Raw genomic sequence first — 23707 nt, 5'->3', positions numbered from 1 at the left:
ACAGCACCCCCTACGCTGCACCACATGAGCATCAGAAACGCTGGGTCACGCCAGTTCCCGGCCCCGGCCACAGCTTTGAAAATGGGAGACCTATTCTGGCGGTGGGGACTCAACTGTCCCTCCCTGCGACACCCCAGGGCACAGCATCGCCCCCCCGCACGGTGTTTGGTGCGTGCCCTTGGACTCATGGCATGAGTGCTGGCTGGCGGTTAGGATCCCGGGTGCCACACCAGCTTCCCAGGGCAGAGAGGGCCGTGGGGCTCCTCCAGGTCCCAGAGTGGCTGGGAGCCCAGGGGAGGAAACCACCGAGGCAGAGACGGGAGACTCAGCCCGGGGCACATGGGGCCCTCCTACGTGGTTCTGCAGACTGGAGGCAGGGGAAGAGGGTGCCCGTGGGCGTCCCTCCAGCTGCACCTGCTTGGCCCTATCAGGGGCACCCACCACTCTCAGTGGCCATTCTGTTGCCGCCAGTGTTGTCCTGGTGCCCCTGCCCCCAGCCCTGGACCCAGCATGGAGGCTGCAGGAGGAGCAGGTGGTTGGCCTGTTCTGTTGCCCAAAACATGTCTACTCTGTGGGCTCTCAGTGTGTGTGCGTCTCGAAAGGGAGTCAGACGTGCGGGCTCAAGCCCAGGGAGCCAGCGCTGCTGCCCCCAGCCCCCGCCCCCCAGGCTGGGACTGGCGGAAAGGGAGAGAACGGCTGTCGGCAGCTTTGCCGCAGGGCGGGCCCGGGGACTGGGGCTGCGTCTCAACAAGGGTGCTGTTTTCCCATTTCCAGTGTGAACGCAGCGTTATGCGGTCCCCGGGAGGCCTCCTAAATGGAGTTTACTCTGAGGTGAAATTGCAGCTTGAAACTGATTTCTCGGAGGACGCCGTGCGTGTCAGCACCCGTCCCTGCTCCGGCAGCTTCCAGGACATCTAAGCGTGGCTTTTCCTACATTGGAGGTCCCCCTGGCCTGGCTCCACTAAGCAGTTTTGGCTTCAGGGCTCCGGATTGGAGAACGCCCCCGGCTCTCCATCACTGCTGCCCCAGGGACCCCAGCCTGTGGGCCGGCCAGCACCGCGTCCTGGGGGCTCCGAACGGCCTGGGATGCAGGGGGAGGGGGCAGCACTGCCCCCCAGAGCCTGGTGGGAAAGCTGGATTTGAGCTCCATTTATTTTTCCACCCACTGTAGTTTTTCCTGGTGTCTGAAGCCCCGGCTGTGTCTGGCGAAGCCGCCCGGGGGGGACTTTGGCTCCTGGCGTCCACCTGCCTCTCGAGCCAGGCCGCTCAGAGACAGGAGGCTTGAGGTGGCCTCCTGGGTATGCAACGAGGGCGGGGCTTCCTTGAAGGTGGTCTTCGGCAGGCTGTGTCTTCGGCGGGGCTGAACCAACGCCACGGCAGCCCCAGGGTGAAGCAGGGCACGGAGGCTCCAGCTGGTTGGCCTCTGACAGGAGGGGAGGCACCTGGGTAATGGCCAGCAGGTGTGGCTGCCAGGGCTTTGGCTTGCAAACAAAGCCAACGCAAAAGGAGTGCGTGGAGTGAGGTGTGGGTCACAGGGTCCAAGAAGCAGAGGAGTGGACGAGGACTGAGCTGCTGACAAATGCAGGGGACGAGTGGCTGTCCCCGAGCAAGGGCGCTGGGGCAGCTCGGCCATTCCTGCGATTCCTCCTTGGTGCAGCGGATGTGGGCAAAGACACGGAAGCACACATCCCAGCTGAGACCACGTGGTCCAGGCAGAAGGGGAAGATGGGGGATCCGTTCAGCTGCTGCGGCCGGGGGGGGCGGGGGGCAAGCACTCGCCCGGCTCGCTGTATGGGCTCAGCCCCACGGGCCGGGAGGAGGGCCTCGCTTGCGGAGAAAATGCCGTCCACTGTGCTGTGAACTCAGAGGGTGCCGGGAGCTCTGCGGGGAGAAATCTCCCCACCAGGCCGTCAGCACCCCCAAGGTCAGCCCCAGTGTCTGCACAGTGGGCGGCCCTGGGGCGCGTGGAGGCTGCACCTGCCCCTCCGCGTGGTGGGTCAGCCCCCAACCCTCACCAGCTCTTCCTGCCGGGGTCCAGCTGTTGGCCTCAGGCTCTGTCTTCGCCCACATCCCTGCTGGCTCCACTTCTCCACCTGTTGGCTTCCTGTGAGGGCTGCTGTCCAGGCTTTGGGGTGGCTTTCCCACACCAGAACAGAGCAGTGCACCACAGTGCACCAGGACGCTTGGCCCCGGCCGGTCATGGGGACTCTGAGGGCCCCTCTGGAGATTGAAGCGAGGGCTGTGAGGCCACCTGGGCTGCCCTGACTCCTCCCAGCACCTGACTTCCTAAATTGCTGCACCTCGCAGTCCACCCCTAGGACGAGGGCCCCTCTCCCTGCCTTCTCTGTAGCTACTCTCTGAAGAAGTTCCTTATTTGAAAATCAGGTAGGCAGCCAGAGACCCAGATACAGATACAGACAGAAGGAGGGCTTCCATCTGAGCACTCCCTCTGCCATGGAATTGGGAGCGGAGCTGGGACTCAAACCCAGGTGCTCTGACGTGGGACACGGGCATCTCCAGTGGCGTCAGGATGGCCATCTTGCTGCCACCGACCTTGGTACAAGAATGCGACCTTATGGAAACTATTCCTTTCATTTGAAAATACAGACCTGGCTGCACAAAGTGACACCATCAGAAGCTTTGCCAAAAAGAAAAACGGCACGCGGGCTGCAGTGACCAGACAGGGCTGGAAGGGAGCGGGCCTGGTGGTTCGCAGACGCGTCGATGTTTTATTGAGGTCCACCAAGTCCTTGGATCACACAGCCAGCGGTGAGGACCTGACATAGGAGAACAGTCATTGTTCCCGTGAATTGTTCCAGAGTGAGCTGGCTACTGCCCCCAGCAGCAAGCGACATGGCTCTGTGGGACTGAGACGTGGGGCTGGCGCGGTGGCGCCGTGGTTCTAGCCGCCCTGGTGATGCTGGCTTCCCATGGGAGGGCAGGTTCACGTCCTGGCTGCTCCACGTCTGATCCAGCTCCCTTCTAATGGCCCGAGAAAGCAGCAGAGGATGGCCCAAGTGCTTGGGCCCCTGCACCCACGTGGGAGACCCGGATGAAGCTCCTGGATCCTGGCCATTGTGTGGCCCAGCCCTGGCCATTGTGGCCTCATGGGAGGTGAACCAGCAGGTGGAAGATATCTCTCTCTCTCCCTCTCTATCTCTCGCTCTCTCTTGCTCTCACTCTCTATATAACTTTGCCTTTCAAATAAATAAATAAATCTTTAAAAGAGTGCGGCACCTGTGGACTCCAGTGGAGCCCTCCCCTCGCTGTGTCTGTAGCCAAGTGAACGGGGCTGGTCACAGGCCCACGCCGAGCCCTGGTGGGAGGGTGGGGTGGGCAGGTGGGAGGCTGCATGGAGCAAGCCTTCCCTTCCCTTCTGAGGGTCTGAGAGCGAGAGCTCCCTCAGTCCACTGCCGGGCCCCCCGTCTCGGCAGTCGGTGGCGCCGAGCCCCTCCCCCCACACACCTGTCACAGCCGTTCTCTGCAAACCACACGTGTGCACAGGTAACTCGAGAGCGAGAGCTCCCTCAGTCCACTGCCAGGCCCCCCGTCTCGGCAGTCGGTGGCGCCGAGCCCCCCCCCCCCCCACGCCCATCACAGCCATTCTCTGCAAACCACACTTGTGCACAGGTAACTCGAGAGCGAGAGCTCCCTCAGTCCACTGCCAGGCCCCTCGTCTCGGCAGTCGGTGGCGCCGAGCCCTCCCCCCACACACACACACCTGTCACAGCCATTCTCTGCAAACCACACGTGTGCACAGGTAACTCAGCCGCCTCGTGCATCTAGCAGAGCTCAGCAGGCGCTCTGGAGCACACCCTGTGTCTGTCTGCTGGGTACTTGGGAAATGCAATGTTTCAGCGCTGGACCTGGGAGCGCGGGTCCTGGAAGGCCTCCAACCGCTCTCCCTGGAGCGGGTCCAGCTCTCCTGGAAGGGCTGATAGCTTCAGAGCCTGCCCGTCCTCCTCCTCCTTGAGCAGCAATTAATATTAACCTGACTGGTGGGCGGAGAGGGGAGGGCGACGATCAGGGCACTCGGCTCCTGGAGCGATCGCTCATTCATTATTCATTCAACAAACATTTGCTGATCACCTCCCGTGGGTCAGTGCTGTGAGGCGTCCTGAGACGGCAGTGGGGAAGGAAGCTGTGTCCTTGCCGTCACAGGGCCGCATCCCGAAGCAGGAGCTGGGTGGTGAACTCCCCGATGCATGCAAATGAGCCACGGGCCATGTGCTGTGTAGTCAGATAAGAGTGGCCGACCCAGCCCACTTCACGGGCTGATGCTATGGGCGGACGGGCCATGGGCAGCAGGCGAAGGCGGCAGTGGCTGAGCCAGGGAGGAGAGCAAGTACGAGGCATTGGGGTGCAGGGACACTCGGTGTGTGACACAGAGGGGGCTGTCTGGCAAGGACTTGGCACGTGGGATAGAAGGTCTCTCTCTGCTCCATGTGTATGCACACGTGTGTGTGTCTCTCCCTCGGTCACTCTGCCTTTCCAATAAAACGATGAATATTTTATGCCGGCGCCATGGCTCAACAGGCTAATCCTCCACCTGCGGCGCCGGCACACCGGGTTCTGTCCCGGTTGCCCCTCTTCCAGGCCAGCTCTCTGCTATGGCCCGGGAGTGCAGTGGAGGATGGCCCAAGTACTTGGGCCCTGCACCCCATGGGAGACCAGAATAAGCACCTGGCTCCTGGCTTTGGATCAGCACGGTGCGCCTGCCACAGCGTGCCGGCCGCAGTGGCCATTGGAGGGTGAACCAACAGCAAAGGAAGACCTTTCTCTGTCTCTCTCTCTCACTGTCCACTCTGCCTGTCAAAAAAAAAAATGAATATTTTAATAACAGAATCCCTCTAACTATAAATAGTGACGTCTGGGTGTCACCTCTGAATGTTTGATTCTGCTCATCGGCAGGGGCCGTTCTGTCACAGGTGAGGAGGAGAGCCCCTGCGTGGGGGACAGGGCGGCCCCGCCTGCTCCGGAGCACACCTCTCCTTGTCATTGTCTCTCTGATTTGCAGTAGATAGCTGCTCTCATTCTGCCGCACCGTCACCTCTCTGAATCTTCAGACTTCAGGGGCAGGACCAGAAGGAATGAAAGCGCCGTTGCTCGCTGTGTCCCTCCAGACTCAGGAGGGAACGCGGCGACAGGGCGCCCTCGGGACCCTGTAGCCCCGGATCCGTGCTGTACGCTAACTGCAGGGGGCACCGGGTGCAGGGTCCACGCCCTCTGTGCCTGGAATGCTGGGTGGGGTCTCAGCTTGTCCCAGGCGGCCGGATACCCTCGCTCAGCACCATGAATGGCAGGGGTCGCTGATGTGAAGAACCTGGGGCGCTAGAAAGCTGTGATGGAGGCAGGTGCTCCCCAGAGCTGGTTTCCTGTGAGGCTCAAGTTTTGTGGCTTGGCTTCCCCTGGTCCACGTGTCTTTCTCTCCGCCCTTCCCGGCCGCTCTGAGGCATTTGTTCGGTTCCCAGTTCTTGGCCAGCCTGCTCGGTCAGGTGTTTTCTGTTACTTGGAGTTTGCAACCCAGGCCGACGCAGACAGCACCTGGAGCTCCCGGGGAGCGCCCGGATGCCGCTGCTGGCAGGGGGGCCACAGGGGATGCTAATGAAGCCTCTCCCAGAGGTCGTGGACCTGCCCTTTGCCCTCATGAAATACACATGAGGCAGAATGAATAACGCACAGCCCGGTCAAGTGATGCTGCACCCCGGGCAGCCTCTCGCGAAGGTCGGCTTCTCCCTTTTGTTCTCTCGGCAGACGCTAAGCCGTCAATCACGGCTGATGACTAGGAGCTGCAGTCCCTCAACGCCCGTAGTGGGCAGGGGAGGCCTCTGGCCTTTAACACCCCAGAACCAATTTTCTTCCCAAATAGAGTCCTGTAGCTCAGAAATTTGATAAATTGGGTTTCCAGGGGTCCAAATAGGATTGTGACTATTGGGAGAATTTATTTGCTTTCAAGTAAGAGCTTTTTTAAGCCAATTTTGGAAATTCTCCCCAAGAGTCACTGCAGCAAATCTGCTCCGTTGGTTCATCCAGTGTCGGTGCTGGGTGCTCTCCAGAGCCCCGCAAGCGGGCGGATTTCTTCCTTGAACAGCCGAGCCCTGTGTGAGCTGTGGAGTCCTGGTCCCGCCCAGGCGAAGGCCCGGCAGAGGCTCCAGTCTGCTCCGAGACGTGGCGCGGCGCTGGCTGCAGAGTTGCACACCGGTTTCTTCTTCCTTGGCTCTGCCTGCCAGCATGCTGTGCGTCACGGCATCTGTCTGATGGAGACAGGGCTGAGTAGAGGTGCTGTGTGTGGATCCAGGGGCTCAGGGGCCCTGGCTCACGATGGCCGGGAGTGAGCCCTTGTCTCTGCTGTGGCTCATTCCTGGGCAGCCCCTGGCCTGGCCTGGCCTGGCAGGGTGTGTCTGAGCTGTGGCATTAGCAGCCAGCCCTGAGGTCACCAGGCATGAATGTGGTGTCCAGTTGGCTAAAACCAGCAGCTAACATGTATGGATGCATGCTTTAGACTCACGTGTTCATGTGTTTAGCCCCCATATCAGCTGCGTGGAATGGGAGGAATTGGCTCCCCCACTTTGCAAAGAGAGAAAATGAGGTGGAGCCGTGCACATCACCCAGCCGCCGCCTCTGGTAGCCAGGACCTATACCCTGCATCTCTGAATGTCCACACAGGAATCCTGACTCCGCACGGGCACCCATGTGGGCGCCCTGGCCCTGCCCTCCGCCCCCCTTCCCTTCACTCCTGCCTTTCCCATTCCTCGGGGACAGTGCCACTGGGCGGCCCGTGTCGCTCACATGTCGTGTGGAGCTGCCCGTGTCACAGCAGTGTGCCAGAGCAGGGATGTTTCCAGGGTTCGAGGCTCCCGGGCATCCCTCTCGGGCTCAGGCAGGCTTCGGACCATTGGGTTTTTGCCACGTCCAGCACTAGAGAAAGTGAGTCGTTGCTGAGTGCAGCCAGTCAGGTAGCCAAACAGCTCCTGGACATCCCCGTGGGTGTGGCCGTGCCAGCTCTGCTGTGACAAGGAGACACCGGGGCCACGTATTCTTGCTGACAAGATTAAACCACAGAAGGAAGAAGGCGTGTCTGAACCCGTGGTGGGGGCCGGCCTGAGAGTTGTGGGAGAAATTCGCAGACGGCACCGTGTAGAGCAGGCTCCACCCTGAAGGCTCCGGCTGCCGCGTGGAGAGCGCCCCTCCCAGTGTGGAAGCGCTAGAGGCGACCGGCACCTGGCCCTCACTCCCCAGGAGCCGTAACTCACTCTTGACGTTTGCAGCCCAGGGCTCGACGGTCTGGACCTTGGGTTTCTTTTCCCAGCCAGACAGATCCGTGGCATCTCATCAATCGTGATTCCCTGGGTCCTACTCCCTGCCCAGAGAATTAACGAAGATTCATGAGTCCCAGTGCTCTGGTGGGTGCCGCAAGCCTGCCGCGGCTCCCTGCCCCCACCACCGAGCAGCAGGGAGCGTGGGGTGGAGAATGGTGAGCCCTGGAGATGGGGTGCACCTGCAGCCCACGGACACCCCGGCACAGGGAGGGACTCCCCACTGCTCTCCCCCGCTCTCAGGGCCAGTGCGTGCGTGGGAGGCAGCTTCCAGGCGTGTTTGGTCTTTGTTGCATGCGGTGAAAAACCCCTTGGATTTGCCTGCAAACAAGCAGCCGTCCTAGGAGGCGCCTGAGATGCGTCCGCACACGCAGGCCAGGGGCACTGGAGGAAAAGCTCACGGGATCCTGGGCCGCCTGCAACGCCGGCGTCCTTAGACTGCCGCCTTCCTCGTTCCCAGCAGCATCGGCTCTGCCAAGTCCACAGCCCTGGAAAGCCAGCTCCTTCCCACTTTCTGCCACAGGCGCTGTCAGACTTCTGCAGGATTCCAGGGAGTGAATGCTGTTGGCTTTGCAGGATATCCTCACCTGATGCACCTGCTAAACTGTGCCGGAAAAAAAAAGAAGAAGATGGGGCCGGCGCTGTGGCGTAGTGGGTAAAGCCACCACCTGCAGTGCTGGCATCCCATATGGGCGCCAATTGGACTCCCGGCTGCTCCACTTCTGATCCAGCTCTCTGCTATGGCCTGGGAAAGCAGTAGAAGATGGCCCAAGTCCTTGTGCCCCTGCACCCACGTGGGAGACCTGGAGGAAGCTCCTGGCTCCGGGCTTCGGAGCGGCGCAGCTCTGGCCGTTGCAGCCAATTGGGAAGTGAAGCAGCAGGTGGAAGACCTCTCGCTCTCTCTCTGTGTAACTCTGACTTTCAAATTAATAAATAAATCTTTTAGAAAAAAGGACTCAGGGTACTGGGAATTTGACCATGTCGATGCAGTCTTTAAAAAAAAAAAAAAGAAGAAGAAGAAGAAGGAAGTGCCATTGACTTATTCGAAAGGCCTGGATGTTCCATCTGCCGGTTCACACCCCAGATGGCCACTCAGCCTGGGCTGGGCCACACCACAGCCAGGAGCCAGGAGCTCCAAGGGGCTCTCCCACGTGGCAGGGGCCCAAGTCCTTGCTTGGGTCGTGACCTGCTGCTTTCCCAGGTATGTTAGGGGCTGGATCTGAAGCAGAGCAGGCAGGACTCAAACCAGCGCTGCAATGTGGATGCTGGCGTTGCCAGTCGGAGCCTAACCCACTGCACCACAGCTATGCTTTGTTAACAGGAAAGCAGCCACAGACAGCATGCACGCAGGTGGCCCAGGCTCTGCTATGAGTGCCTCAGAGTCCCTAGGTACCTGTGATGCCATCTCTGACCCCAGCCTCCTTCGGGGAGGAAGTGGGGCTGCCACTGTCATGGTGACTCCGCCACCGGCGAGCTGTGTGGCAGACAAGTCGTCTTCCCTTTCTGGGCCTCCATCCATCATCTGCTAAGCCAGGAGTTTGTTCTCAAGCTCAGCGGGGTGAGCTGGCTACAGGCACAGTTCCTGAACTCTTCCCTAGGCGCGCTCTTGGTCAGATTCTTAGCAGAACTGCCCTGGCCAAGCAGTCCAGCGCAGCACAAACAAGAGAAACAGCCAGGCTCACCGAGGACAGGGCTGGAAATGGCACTGCCAGCTCTTAGGGAACAGCACGAGGGCCTGGACACCAGGAGCACCCCTCAGCTGCCCCCCAGAACCGCGACACAAGTTCACCCGGAAATCCCAGCTGCAGATCCTGACCCCGCGCTGTGACCAGGTCCCCAGTGGGCACACCTGGCACAGTGGAACCTGGGGATGCGGCTTAGCCACTCAGCTCCTGTGAGAGAGTGGGACCTGCCACAGGGGCTGGAGGATAACATGGGTGACACACCTGTGAGGCTGAGCTTGAAAGAGGTCTGTGTGCCCCAGAGGCCATCTGGGTCTCTACTGCGAGTGTCTGGTAAACTGGGTTAACTCTTTGTAAGAATAGTAATGAAAAAGTACTCCAAGGGCCGCATCAGCACCGCTTGTGTGTTACATAATCCTGACCTTGACCCTGACCCTAACACTAACACCCTAACCCTAACCCCTAACACCCTAACCCTAACCCCCTAATCCTAACACCCTAACCCTAGCCCCCTAGCTCCCTAACCCTAACACCCTAACCCTAACCTAAAGCTTCTTAACTTGTGTACGGGCTGCTGCATCTGAGCCCGGGTGCCCCCCAGAGCGGCTCCTTGGTCCTATACTCTGGGGACACTTGGGGGCAGGGGAGGGAGCGAGGGACGCGTCTCGAGGTCAGAGCCGGCTGAAGCGTGTTCCTCTCTCCCTTCCAGAAGCAGCAGTCCCTTCAGCGAGGTCGCGCAGCTCAACTTTGAAATCACCAGCTTCAGCAGCCTGTCGGGCACCCAGCCCATCACCTGGCAGCTGGAGTACCCGGGCCGAGCGCCCACCGACGTCGCCGTCTCGGAGATCTTCGTCAGCCAGAAGGACCTGGCTGGCATCGTCCCCTTGGCCATGGTAAGATGGCCGTCAGTGGCCGCCGTTGTCTGAAGTTCCCTGTGTTCCTGCACCCTGGAAGCGGCTCTGTGTCCCTGACCCAGGCTGTCGGAGCTCCCGTGACCCTCGCCGGGTCCCAGCATCCACATGCGTCGTAGCCGACTGAGCTCTTCTTTGAGTCTGTTCTAGTTCTTCTCTGCCTGCGGCAGGAGGTGTGGTGGCGCCAGTGGGGAGGCAGCGGGACCTGTGGGCACTGGCGGTGCGGCTGTAACATGAGACGACACAACAGTCGTGAGAAAACAGTGTCCCCCTTCCCCACACGTCAGGCACGCAGCGTCGGACAGCCCAGCAGCCCGCTCGGGCTCGTGGGAGAGCTAAAGCCACGGTTACCCTCTCCAGAGGCTGGAGCCGGTCTCTGCCCCTGAGCTGGTGGAAGAAGAGGCTGGCTGTGGTGTGGCCAGACCCTAGAACACTGCTCATCAGGAAGAAGAAAAACTGTGGAGGCACTGAACACCTGGGACCGAAGAAGCCAGGCTCGCAAAAATTGTGTTGTATAGGATCCCGTCTAAATGAGGCTTCTAGAACAGCGGTCTATAGAGACAGAGCCGACGCGTGATTGCCTGGGGCCTGAGGTCGGAGCAGAGATTAATTGCAGCTGGGGCCTTCGGAGCGCTGGAGATGCTGAGACCACGTGCGGGCTGTGGGGAATCGTACACCTGCGTAGCGGTAATGGCGTTCACTTACCAGGGTTGAGTCGGAGCTCTGGCCTGTTTGACCTCCCAGGGCTCCTGAGCGGGGTTAACCCTGTTTCGCAGGTGGCAGGTGGAACAGTGACATGGTGTGTGTCCCCCCTCTGCCTCTAGGGGGCGGGGCACTTTCTGGGCTTCTAAGCCATAGTTAGTGTCACAGAGTCACAGGCCGTGTGACAGATTGGAGGGGCCACGCTGAGAGGGGAGGCCTCTGGGCCAGCAGCTACAGTGGCAGTAGCTGGGTCCAGCCCAGTGATTCTGAGTGGCCCTCCGGTCCTGCCCACGCCTCTGGCCCCAGAAGGGAAGGTCTGGGTCCCTGGCTGTGGTCCTGCCCAAGCCACCACCAGGCAGTGCCTGGGAGACCGAGGAGCTGGGGGTGTGGCACCCCCCAAGCTGCGCCCTGGGCTGGTGAGACACGAGGACGCCAGACAGCTGTGGGCGGTCACTCGTCGGCGTTTCCCCACAGACGTAGGGCAGCCCTGACGCCCAGCACATTCCCCAGGTGGGAAATCAGCCCAGCCGAGACCACCCACCCACCAAGGGTGGGCCCGGAAGCAGGAGGCCAGGTGTTGATTGGCTCAATCCCTGGCCTGCAGGGCAGTGAGCAGCAGCAGGTGGAAGTAGGCACCGCTTCAGAACCCGGCTGCTTTTATCCCCGCCTTGCAGAGGCTCCTCCCCCAGCTTCCGGCTGGCTGAACAACTTGGGAGTCACAGTCCAGACCCCGCATGGCGCCTCGGCCGGGTGAGGGAGGGTGACGGGCGGCGGTCGCTGGGCAGGTGGAGGCCAGGGAGGGGGAGTCACCCTGTGGTGTCATCGGGGCTCCAGGAACTGAGACGCGAGCGCCCGTGTACAGATGACAGCGTTGCTGAACCTCACGAAGCCAGCACGTGGTGCACGGTTTGCAGAGCAAGCCCAGCTGACCCACTTTGGTCCCCAGCCTCTGTCCCCCTGCTGCTGGGGCCTGGTGTCACGGCCGCACCGAGGCTAGGCTGAGTCTTGTATGAAAATACATCACGGCCGTTTCTCACACCCATCTGGACCCCAGAGATCCTCCCAGAAAATCCCCGCTTGGACTGAGTTACCCAGAACTGCTTCCTGTGCCCACTGCCCAGGCCCCACTTGGTAGATGCTCTCTGCAATTTGAGGGTCCCCAGAACCCCTTCTGTGAGCTCACGCGGTTCACTCAGAGGCCCTGCAGGCTGGCGCCCCTGGTGGAGGGAATTCTCTCTGAAACGCCAGTGCCCTGGCGCGGTCAGTGCAGTCCCTCAGACCTGACTGCGGGTGGACACCAGCCCGGCTCCTCTCGGGGGTTCACGGCCCCTGTCCAGCAGGCTCCCACTGCAGACCAGCCCCGGCAGGCCCGTGTGGTTCAGCATGGCCGGGGTGCGCTGACGACACACGAAGCATGGTGCAGGCGTGGTGACTCGGGGACTCGAGTTAAGGTCCCCTCCTCAGTGCCTCGACATTTCTCAGGGACGTCGACGCCACTCGCTCCGCGCAGCCCCGAGGACCGTGCGTGCTCAGGCTCCTCCCTGGCCGCCGTGAAGACGGCGCCTGCTCAGGCTGAGTCGCTTTCCGGCTTGAAGTGCGCGTTGTGGAATGGATTCTCCATCTTGTGTTAGAAGCTCATTAACGGGTCAGTGGAGACCATCTCCTGCACCCCGGTTTGCACTGAGAAGGAATTGGAAGTAAATGAGCTGGGAGCTGGGTTTCCCCGCAGTGACACGGCGCAGAATCACTGGCCTGTGACTGCTGGCCCGCACAGCTGTCAGCACGCGTCCCCAGGGAGCGAGAGCTTGCTTGGCGGTCGTCGGAGAGGAGTTCCGCTCCCCAGGACTCCTCTGCTGAGTGGTTACCATCAGGAGTCCGCGCTCCCCCCGCGGTAGCTGATGCACAAACCCCGCACTGCCGGGGGAGGAGGAACGGGCTCGTGGTTACCTCAAGGTGACAAACGCCGTCAGCACAGTTCCCGGCGGCTGAAAGCCACACGGATCATGTCGGCATTCCGACCTTGCAGGGTCCCCAAGGAGACCCAAGGAAGAGTCTCGGTACAAGATCATTGCTGGACCACTCCCGAGGGATCCGGGGGCATCACGGTCACTGAGAGGGCAGCAGGAGAGTTGAGAATCTCCCACCGCCCATTTGCACGCTGCACACAGGGCAGATGGTCAGACCCTACCAACTAGAGGGGCACAGACTGCATCCAGCCAGAGCAGCAGCGGGAGTAACCTCCCACCCCTGATCCGACGTGCGGACGCCAGCCATCCCTCGCCGTGCTGGAACTCACCTTTCCAATGGGCGGCAGCAAGCCAGCGCCGCCGTTCTTGGGGTCTCTGCCCCCTTCACACTCTCTGTTGCAGTGCCGGCACCGGCCAGGTGGGGGCCAGGGTGGGCCTTGGCTGCTGGCTCCTGCACAGGCACGTTGCCTGGACTGTGGGCTCCAGGCCAAGAGCGGGGCCTGGCCTCGTTTGCAAGGCTGGCACTGTCAGGCCACGACGCCACCCAGGGCCTGGGCTGCGCTCCCGCGGGAAGCAGGCCTAGGTCCCTCTTGCTGATTTGAGGCCATCTTCAGAAAGCCCCGCGCCCCAGATTCTCTACAAAATCTGGCAAACCAGAAAGACACACACGGTGTCTGTTTTCCATCCTTTGCCCACACATGTGTAGAGCAAGTGCAAGGGGGAGCCCTTGTGCCAGGCACCCGGGGGCACCGTGGAGCCTCATGGGTGACAAGAGCCACGGGGAATTCTCTGTTCAGAGAGCTGGGGCGGGGGGACCACAGGGCCCGAGGGGTGGGTGGAGTCCCCGGCAGCGGGAGTAGCATCCCCAGACATGGTGCTGTGCCACTCAGTGGGAGGCCATGGTGGCCGGCAGGTGACAGAACCAAAGAGGGCTCGGGGGCAGGGGAGCAGCACGAGGCCTGAGCCACGCCGTGCCCGGTCAGAGGCCAGGAAGAGTGGACGGCGTCCACCACGTGCTGGCCCTGTCCCCGGAACAGTCTCTCCCTCTCCCCCTCTGCTATGATGTTGAGATTCTGTCATGAGGTAGGAGGCACAGGATGTGCACTGTGTTGTTTTAAAGCACAGAAGTCCTTGGTTCTTCACACACACCCAGCTCCCAGATCCCGTTCTGGAACATTCTCATGCCCCAAGGAAGCTCCCTCAGCCGACATTGCCGGTCTTGTCTCCCCTAGCCCAGGACACCAGCGCTGTGGCTCCTGCAGCCTCAGGTCTGTGTACTCCCCGTGATGGGCGGCTTCAGTGGCTCCTGTAGCCGCGGGTCTGTGTGCTCTGTGTACTCCCTGTGATGGGTGGCTTCTGTGCCCCCCATTCACGCAGTGTCATGTGTTCATGACCCGGCCGCGGTGTTGCCTGTGTCAGCTCTCCCTCCCTTTTGATGGCTGCATAATATTCCACCCCCAGGATATGCTACTCCTCCCGCTCTGTTCGGCCTTGCACAGGAGCCCTGGGGGCAGTCCACACCCATTCCGGGGGCACCTGCCCCTCTCCACGGCCTGCCGCCCCCCCCCCGACATTTCAGTCGGCTCACACCCTGAGTCTTCTCAACATGCCCGAAGCAATTCTGTGCTCTTTATTTATTTAAAAATTTAAAATACGATTTCTCCAGAAAGCGGCCAGACCAATTTACATTTATGAGGCCAAATCAAACAACAGGGTGTGTTTTCTCAGAGGTCTGGGCCTTTTCCAAATCTGAAATGACTGTGATTTACGGTGCCCTGTGTGTGGACTCTTTTTCGTGAAATAGAATGGCGCTGTGATTTATGGCAGAGGGGGTGGAGGGACAGAGCTCGGAGCAGGAGAGAGGCAGCGTTTAATAAGACAAAGCTCCCGAGTCAGAGTCGTGCCCGCCTGTCTCAGGCTCTGCGGTGGCTCTGAGAGATGCTGTGTTCTGGGCTGCTGCAGGCCATAGGGCCCGGACACCGTGAGGCTCCAGGGAGGCCTGCCCCTGCGAGGCTGAGCTGACACCAGAGGGGTCTGGGGTAGGAGGCAGCTGTAGCCCAGGCCTGGCCACAGGAGGAAGGAGCAGCGTCTGCTCCCAGCCGGTGGTGCTGCACATCGGGGCTTGGGCAGGTTTCCGAGAACAACGTGTTTGTCTGTGCTGGGTGTCGCGCTGTGCGCGGTCTCCACCTGCAGGGCACTCGGGAGGTGAGACCGGCCACAGAGGGTCCTGTGTCTGTAACGTCAGTGACACATGTGGGCACTCACAGGCACACACGGGCGCACACATAAGGGAACACAGACACAGGCACCTGTGTGCACACAGCTGCACTCAAAAGCACCTCCTTGGGTACACACACATGAACACACACATACAGTCACACAGTTGTACAGGCACACACATAGGCACACAGCCACAGGCACACACACACAGTTGTACAGGCACACAGCCACAGGCACACACAGCCACAGGCACAGGCACACGTACAGCCACACAGAGGCACAGATCTTTACTTCTCCGCCCTCGGCAGACACTGGATCTTGATCTTGAACATCCCGTCTGAGAGCAGGGAGAAGCCAGGTTCTGCTGTTTGTGCCCGGTGTGCGGTGTTTTGTCACAGCCCAGATGGGCTAAGACAGGTGTCTAGGATTTGATGGGCACAAAGTCTGCTCAAGAGCACGTAGCCCAGCCTCTAACCCGTAAGGTGAGGAAGTGAGGATTCCCGGATGTGAGCAGTGTGATCCGGAGAGGATTCCGGGCTTCCAGGCCCCAAGGCCCCCAGGTGAAGAGCAGTGGGCACAGTTGCCAGTCAGGACAGCGAGTCCTGTGCCCTCCCATGGGCCGGCCACCTTTCCGCCTGTTGTTTCCCGGCTGTAGCCCCTGGAAGATCAGTCGTGGTCGGTGGTAACTGGTGTCCAGGCAGCCTCAGTCTAGGTAACCAGGTTAGGGGTAGAGCGAGTGAGGCAGGGCGGGGTTTGTATGTGTGTGTGTGTGTGTGTGAAAGAGAGAGAGAGAGAGACAGAGCAGCCAGCAGAATGCTGATCACAGCTAACCCACGAGGGCGTGTGTGGCTCTAATGAAGCCGTTAGCCAGAGCCCACCCCAAGAGGGAAGCTTCAAGGACAGAACTCTGAGCGCACTCCCTGTGTGCTCCCGAAGGTGGGCCTGGGGTCTCCCGTGGCATCCCTGGCGTCTGCCCCGGGGGTCCTGCGGCCCTGGGGAGGCCAGCAGTGCCGATGGCAGCCACGGGCATCTGAGCGAGGCTGGGCCTCTGCGTCCTGCCGGCCTGCTCGCCTGCACCCTGGCTGAGTGCACCAGGTCCTCTCTGCCCTCCCCCGGCAGCCCCCGGCCCAAGCTGGCGCCGTCCGCAGGCCGCGGTCAGGAAGGGAAGGGCTACGCAGGCGGCCGCCTGCTGACTCAGCAGAGGCACTTCTGCCGCCACTGCACACCGCTCGTGGGGCGTGATGAGGAATCTAGAACAGGGCGAGGTGACGTCCCCCCAGCTGTGTGGCGGGGCCCCTCCTGGGCCACCAGGTGGGAACAGTCTGCTTAGTGAAATTGCACTGCGAAGGCCCCGGTGGTCGCTGTCCACGGCCGAAGCGTGGCAGGCCCCAGGGGAAGAAGACGACAGCTCGCTGGTGCAGGTGGACGACTGTCACGCCAGGGAAGAGGAGCCTGATGTTTTAAAACACCTGGCGGAACCAGTCTCCGCGGGCTTGTCTGTCACTCTGTCCCCATCAGGATCCCGCTGACACTTGAACCTTGAGCAGTGACTCAGCAGGGAAGTGGCTCCATCTCCTGTTTGCAGGATCCTGGAAGGCAGCCTGGAGGAGGCCCTGGCACAGCTTCCTGGGCGTGTCCAGAGTCCACCCCCACCCCCGTGCCTTCCTGTATCTGTGACAGGGGAGCACAAACACGTCCCTGCACAAGGGAGGGGCTGGGGCTCCATGCTGCCGGGGCCATGTGCCATGGATGTGCCCGGGTGAAACCCTGCCTTTTCCAGCTTCTAGGGCAAGTGTGGGCGATGCCTGGTTCTGCCAAGGCAGCCGCAGGCGGCACTCAGAATTCAGTCGATCTACAGAGGAGTAATTTTTCAGTTGATCATTTTGTGTGGCCCACGAATCACCTAAATATCCCAACAGCCCTGGCAGAAAAAAGCCCCCCACCCATTGCTATGTCGCTCGGCCCACGGCCACGTCTCTGTGACCTCATTCTGGGGCTCTGACCACGGCCCCTGTCGTGTGCAAACCTTGCAGCCACACTGGGTCCTCCCAGGTCACCCAAGACCCTTAGCCCAGCCACATCTGGGAAGCCCCTCTCACCACGTCAGCTGAGGTTCACAGGTGTGGTGGTCAGAACATGGCTACCGCTTGTGGGGCGGGGGAGGGCATCACCACCCTGGCACACGGCCTTTGGCAAGTCTGCAAGCCTTGGTTTTCAGCCAACACCCAGCTGCGTGTGCGACTTCTGTGTGGTTCCAGCCACAGAGAGAACACACGTTTTATGGTTGTCGGGAGCTAAGAGGAGCCTCCTAAACTAGAGCTCGCTTCTGGAACATTCTTGGGAAGTGGCTGCCGACTTCCTTAGACGAATGCTCCGCGCGTCTCAGCCAGGGCCGTGTGACACGGCCGCCCCAGGAGCCCCCGCGCCCTGGGGAGCCGCATCTCCCTTGACAAGGCTGTGTGCTTCCTTGGCAGGACACGGAGATCCTGAACACGGCCATGCTCACGGGGAAGACGGTCACCTTGCCCGTCAGGGTGGTGTCCGTGGAGGAGAGCGGAGCCGTGAGCGACATCTCGGAGTTGGTGGAGTGCGTGTCCACGGACGAGGACGTCATCAAGGTAAGAGCCACCCCCACCCCACCCCCGCCATGAAGCTGCTGGGACCATGGGGACTCGGGGGGGGAGGGGCTACTGGGACTGTGGGGACCTGGGGGGCTTCCGGGACCATGGGGACTCGGGGGGCTGCTAGGACCATGGGGACTCGAGGCTGCCGGGACCCTGGGGATGGGGCCTGGGCCTTGCACTCACAAGGAGAGCCCATGCTGCAGTAAGGGCTTCCTGGTCGGGGCGCACGCATCACGCCTCCAGCTGCTGCACTCCAGGCTTCCACTTGGGTCTGTGGTGGCGTCGGCTGACGTGGCCGTGTCTGGACTTCTCCGTGGTGGCGTCGGCTGACGTGGCCGTGTCTGGACTTCTCTGTGGTGGTGTCAGCTGACGTGGCCGTGTCTGGACTTCTCTGTGGTGTCGGCTGATGTGGCCGTGTCTGGACTTCTCTGTGGTAGCGTCGGCTGACGTGGCCGTGTCTGGACTTCTCTGTGGTGGCGTCGGCTGACGTGGCCGTGTCTGGACTTCTCTGTGGTAGCGTCGGCTGACGTGGCCGTGTCTGGACTTCTCTGTGGTGGCGTCGGCTGACGTGGCCGTGTCTGGACTTCTCTGTGGTGGCATCGGCTGACGTGGCCGTGTCTGGACTTCCTCCTCTCCCTCCTCCCCTCCCTCCCCTTCCCTTCCCCCTCCCTCTCTACCGTGTGCTCGTCGTTGTGAAATGTGTGCGTTGCTCAGCGAGCTGGTGAGCACGGGCCCTGCCTCCTGCTTCCTCTGTGCGGGGAGGGGTCGTGGCTGGTCGGCCTGCGTTAGGGTTCCAGACTCTCGCCTGTGCTGGAGCAGAGCTCTAAGTACAGGCGCAGACACGACGTGCGGGGCCATGAACTTCAGCCACAGGTGAGATGGGACACAGGCGCGTGAGGGCTTTGGGGCGAGGGCGGGGGAGGGGCATCGCCATGGCCTGCTCCGCTCGTTCTGAGTCCACAAGGAGAGAGAGCGCTTCGTTCGCCCTGGCTTTTTGTGAGCTTAGAAAATCGGGGGTGTTTACGTGGGCCCACCCCCAGGTCCCGGGTGAGAGGAGGCACTTCTGGGGGGCCGTCGCCTGATTGACGGGCAGGTGAACACAGCAACACAGTGAGGGGGTGTGGCCTCCAGCTCATGACCTTGACATTATCTGAGCTTTCTTTCCCACGTAAGAACGCTGAAGTCCTCCCCCCGGGCGATCTCAGGGGACTAACATTTTGTGACAGCTGCGCCTGCCATGCTGTGTAGCAGACCCGGGGGCTTCTCCCAGTGTGCACCTGCAATGTGTCTGCCTGCACCAGGACCCTGCAGTGCTGCCGCCGTCTCTCCGTAGCCAGCACTCTGCGCGGCAGGACACCCGCGTCACCGAGTCACGCACCGGTCCTCTCCCTGGGCCTGGCTCACCTCCCTCACCATTGCCAGCAGCAGGACTCCCGTGTTTGTAGGGCTGGGGAGCCGTGCACTGCCTGTGGCCTGCCTGCCCCACTGCCCTTGGCTGAGGCCACGCCGGGCAGCCTTGGTCACCACCGATTCCTGACGGGAAACGCGCTCTGCAGGCATGCTGTAGTGTTCGTTCATGACGGAAAACCGGGGACAGCTGGTTGCTGATCCTGGCACATGAGGCGGTGCCCACCGCAGTCCAGGCCCCAGCTTCTCACCATGCAGGCAGAGCGGCAGTGAGCCCGGTGCTCGCGGCGCCGCGGCCTTGGCACTATTGCTGTCCCACTTGTCGGCAGGGGCCCCCGTTACGTGGGCTGTCGCTAGCAGGGAGCTGGAGTGGGGAGCAGAGCTGGCCCTCGCCCCCAGGCACTCTGAGACAGGAGGTGCAGGCCCCAAGTGCGCCTGAATTACTGCACCAGTACCCTGGACGACTTCATAGCGTGTTGCGTTTAACCCATTGTACGAAACATGGCGTCATCTCTCCGTGTAAGCCGTGTAGCGTTTTCTACACGCAGCCTTGGGAATGGGCGTGGCTTTCACTTGCACAGCTCCGTCCAGGCCAGCCCCCTTTCTGTTCTTTGATGATTAATTTTATTTATTGGAAAGGCAGATTGGCACAAAGAGAGAGAGATCTCCCATCGCTGATTCACTCCCCAGATGGCCACAACAGCTGGAGCTGGGCCAGGCCAAAAGCCAGGAGCCTGGAGCTCCATCCAAGTCTCCTCTGACCCGACACGTGGGCCGTCTTCTGCTGCTTTCCCAGGCCATCAGCAGGGAGCTGGAGTGGAAGTGGAGCAGCTGGGATTCAGCCAGTGCCGTGGTATGGGATGCCAGCGCTGCAGGCTGCGGCTACACCTGGCACCCCACGACAGCAGCCTCACCCCCTGCCACAGCCCTGCCCCACACTGGCTGCATTCCCGGTGCTGAACAACTCACAGGTCCTCGCAGACACCTGGCCTCCGTCCTGCCTGGCGAGGCTGCCTCCAGCCCTGGTGCCTCCCGTGGCAGTGAAGAGCCCGGCTTACAGAAATCACAAAGAAACAGAACCCAGAAACAAACTCCATCCAGGTGTGCACAGAGCAGCCCTTAGCTCCCGCTAAATGATCCTGACAGGGAGCCCATTACTAATATTTCCAGGAATATAATCAGGGTCTTTAGGGAAATAAATGCATTCCAACGGAAAATTGCCTCCTGAAATGAATCCAGAGCCGGCTCCCCAGGCAGCCAGCAGAGCGGTGTGAAGTCCCAGTCAGCAGGAGCTGAGCAGGTGCACAGCACCCTTGGGCCCTGTCCCCGGGACCAGGTGCGGCCGGAGGCTGACGAGGCCGGGGGTGGGGGCGGGGGGGTACCTGGACATTAGTCAGAGCCCATGCTGCAGCGGGGCCATCGGGGGTTGGAGGCAGGCACTGGACCTGTCTGCCAGGCTCTCAGATCTCACCCTGGTGCAGACCATCACCCAGGGCAGCCATGAAGCGGGTGGTCCCTCTGGGGCCCCCCGAGGTTGTGAGGGAGGCCCGGTAGCACTCGCCCATGTAGCCGCTATTACAAGAGGAACCCTTGGCCTAGGGAACCTGGACCTTTTACGTGGCAGCACCACGGAGTGCGCGCAGAAGTCACCCACGGAAGCATTGGCCACATCGTGCTCGCAGAGTCTACACACACACACGCATGTACACAGGCACACCTACACGCACACACATGTACAGACACATGCCCACGCATACTACAGCATGCTTCTCCAGCCCTCAGGCAATCAGTGTTAACAACCTGCTCCGTGCTCATCTGATCACGTCCACACGTGTGTACATACATGTCTGCTCACATACAAAGTCTCTGGGTCACGGTGAGTTTGGCGTCAAGAGGCCACTTCCTTCTCTCACCGTGCCTGTCCCACCTGTCACCTCTGGTGCCTCAGGAATCCCCGTGACTGGGGCACTGGAAACGGCCGGGCGAGGGGCGGCATGCAGGGAGCACGCGTGTCTGCGCACGGGTAGGAGTCGTGGGACTGCACAGGGGACGACTGTTCCACACATTCGGCCGATGGATGTCGGTTGATTCGGCGAGGATTTAACGGCTTGATTCGGCGAGGATTTAACGGCTGCTTCCGAGGCACCGTTCCCCTGTCGAGGGTGCAGCCGGAGTGGGCGGGCGAGGGCTCTGGCCCCGTGGAACCACCCAGGAAGGAGGCGATAACAGAGGCGAAGAACATTTCCGAGGGAAGCCAGGGTGCTGTGCAGAGGGTGCCACGGGGTGGGCTCCTTGCGAGGGGGACAGTGGGCTGCCGTGCGCCTCCCTCGTCGCCGTGGTGCTGGCGCTGGCTTAGCCCACCCTGTGCTCCCTGGCCGCCCCTCCCCGGGCCTCAGCCTGGCACGTGCCGTCCCCGAGGGCCCCTGCGGCAGCCACAGGTCTCCAGACCCTGTGCCCGGTGGGATGAGTGATGCTGAGGCTTATAGCTTCATTAGAGCAAGTTCGCTCGTTGAATCCCCGCGCGTCCTGTCTGACTTCCAGGGCGCAATTCCAGCCTGACGGATCCCAGGGCAGAGCTACAGCTTCCGCATGGGGCGGCTGCAGGCCTGGCTCGGGGTGACCTCGCTCGGGCAGCCCCCGCCTTTCCTCCCGGGCCGTGCTGCACTCCTCCCGCCAGGCTGCCTGTTCACCCCTCGGGCTCCGGGGCCTTGAGCGAGCACAGCTCTTAGCGACTGCAGGATCTCTGCCCACTCTGGGTGACTCCTCCCAGAGGGAAGATGGCAGGGCCGCTCGCTGGGGAGTGGGCAGCTCCACCTCCTCACCGCGCACCCCAGGGGCCCGGCTCGGAGCAGGGGCGGCCTCTCAGCTCAAGAGCCGCTTGCTGGGCAGGCGGAGCATGGGAGCGCAGGGCGATTCCTGGAACCCGGGGTTCTGTTCCTTCGGGATCTCTGTAGCTGGGTCTTCACGGCACTCGGGCCTGCGTCTGCGCCACGGCACGCGTCTGCCAACTATGACTGCGGCCGTGCTGCTGTGCGCGCTCTCTGTTCCCCAGTCGGTGTGCAGAGGGAAGGAGTCCACACACACACTCACACACACGCACAGTCAGACTCTCACACACAGTCAGACTCACTCACACACACACACTCACACACAGTCAGACTCTCACACACCAACTGTGACTGCGGCCGGGCTGCTGTGCGCGCTCTCTGTTCCCCAGTCGGTGTGCAGAGGGAAGGAGTCCACACACACAGTCAGACTCTCACACACGCACAGACTCTCATACACACACAGACTCACACATTCACAATCACACACACAGACTCTCACACACTCACAAACTCTCACACATTCACAATCACACACACAGACTCACACACAATCACACACACTCAGATATACACTCGACTCATTCAGACCCATAGACACACTCAGACTCATGCAGCCACACACACAAACTCACACACATGCAGACACAGACACACACAATCACACACTCACACTCATAGACTCTCACAGACTCTCACACATTCACAATCACACACAGACTCACACACACACTCAGACTCACAGACACACACACATATGCACACACACATGCAAGCACAGACACACACACACAATCACACACACTCAGATACACACTCGACTCACTCAGACCCATAGACACACTCAGACTCATGCAGCCACACACACAAACTCACACACACACACACACACACTCTTAGAGCTGACTCCGGCACACAGTGGGCACTGGATAAGTGTTAACTCTTACTGATTCTCTTCCAGAACCTTCTTCCCCCGAAGGTCTAGGAAGGGTTCAGCCTTAGTCCTCAGCCTGGACGGTCCCTCTGCCCCATCCTCGTGCCCTTCCCGTGTTTGGTGTTTGTGCCGGCACTCCCTGCTCACGGCCACTGTGTGCTCCGTCTGCCCCCACTCTGCTCAGAGGCCCCTGCCTGCCTGACTCGCTCCCACACAGAGTGGGGACACAGAGTGGGGGCCCGGGACACACTTGTTAAAGAGGATCCCCGGGGTCAGTAAAGCCGCCGCCAGCAGCACACAGACGCCAGCGCCCCACATGCACGCCAGTTCCAGTCTGGCTGCTCCACTTCCAGTCCAGCTCCCTCCTTACGCCCTGGGAAAGCAGCGGAGGATGGATGGCTCGGATCCCTGTCACCCAGGTGGGAGACCCGGATGGAATTCCAGGCTCCCGGCTCCAGCCTGGCCCAGCCCTAGCTGTTGCAGGCATTTGGGGAATGAACCAGCAAAGGGAAGACCCAGAGTGGACTCGGCCAGCATCACCCGTCCTCCCACGTCAGGGCGTGGCTGCGATTCTGTAGCCTCGTGTGAAGAGTCGTAAGGAATCTTCAGATGACTGACAGTCTGAGAGGTTTGCGAAGGTCACAGGTGAACAGGAGGCTCCAAGATGGAGTTCAAGTTCAAGTTCATTTTGGTGCAAGGAAGTTTTGAGAATCAGGACCCGCATCTTCCGTGAACTTTTGAAGACCCCACCCTGTGCTGTTGTAACTTGAGTATCCTGGGATTTCGGTATCTGCTGGGGTCCTGGCACCAGTGCCCTGTGGATCCAAGGGCCGACCCAAGCACCACGAGGGACATACAGGTGCCCGAGCCACGACACCAGGAGCCCAGGGCACTGATCTGGGCCCAGAGCGCCAGCCCCTGAGTGGAGCTGAGCCTGCACTGAGAACCGTGCAGCCCTGTCCTCTCCGGCAGCATCTACACTGTCAGCTGAGGGAGGGGGACTTACTGCAGGCCCCGCCTCTGCCCAGCCACGTGGAGCCCATGCAGAGCGAGGGAGACTAGGGAATGCCGCCCAGTCCTGCCTTCCTCTGCCTTTGTCCTCCTCCTCCTCTCCCAGGA

The 23707-nt window shown here is 61.1% G+C and overlaps 1 protein-coding gene across 1 annotated transcript in view; it reads left to right on the top strand.

The window, feature by feature from the left end:
* Positions 1-23707, top strand: part of TMEM132C (transmembrane protein 132C) — a 161775-nt gene that overhangs the window by 118272 nt on the left and 19796 nt on the right. The window contains exons 4-5 of the mRNA XM_062182825.1: positions 9708-9891; positions 17273-17416. Coding sequence (XP_062038809.1) covers positions 9708-9891; positions 17273-17416 — 328 coding nt within the window. The remainder of the gene's footprint in view (positions 1-9707; positions 9892-17272; positions 17417-23707) is intronic.

The sequence above is a fragment of the Lepus europaeus genome, chromosome 23 (assembly GCF_033115175.1).
Source record: "Lepus europaeus isolate LE1 chromosome 23, mLepTim1.pri, whole genome shotgun sequence".
Lineage (NCBI taxonomy): Eukaryota > Metazoa > Chordata > Mammalia > Lagomorpha > Leporidae > Lepus > Lepus europaeus.
The sequence above is the reverse complement of the archived record's forward strand: the minus strand, read 5'-3'. Positions and strand labels throughout refer to the sequence as shown.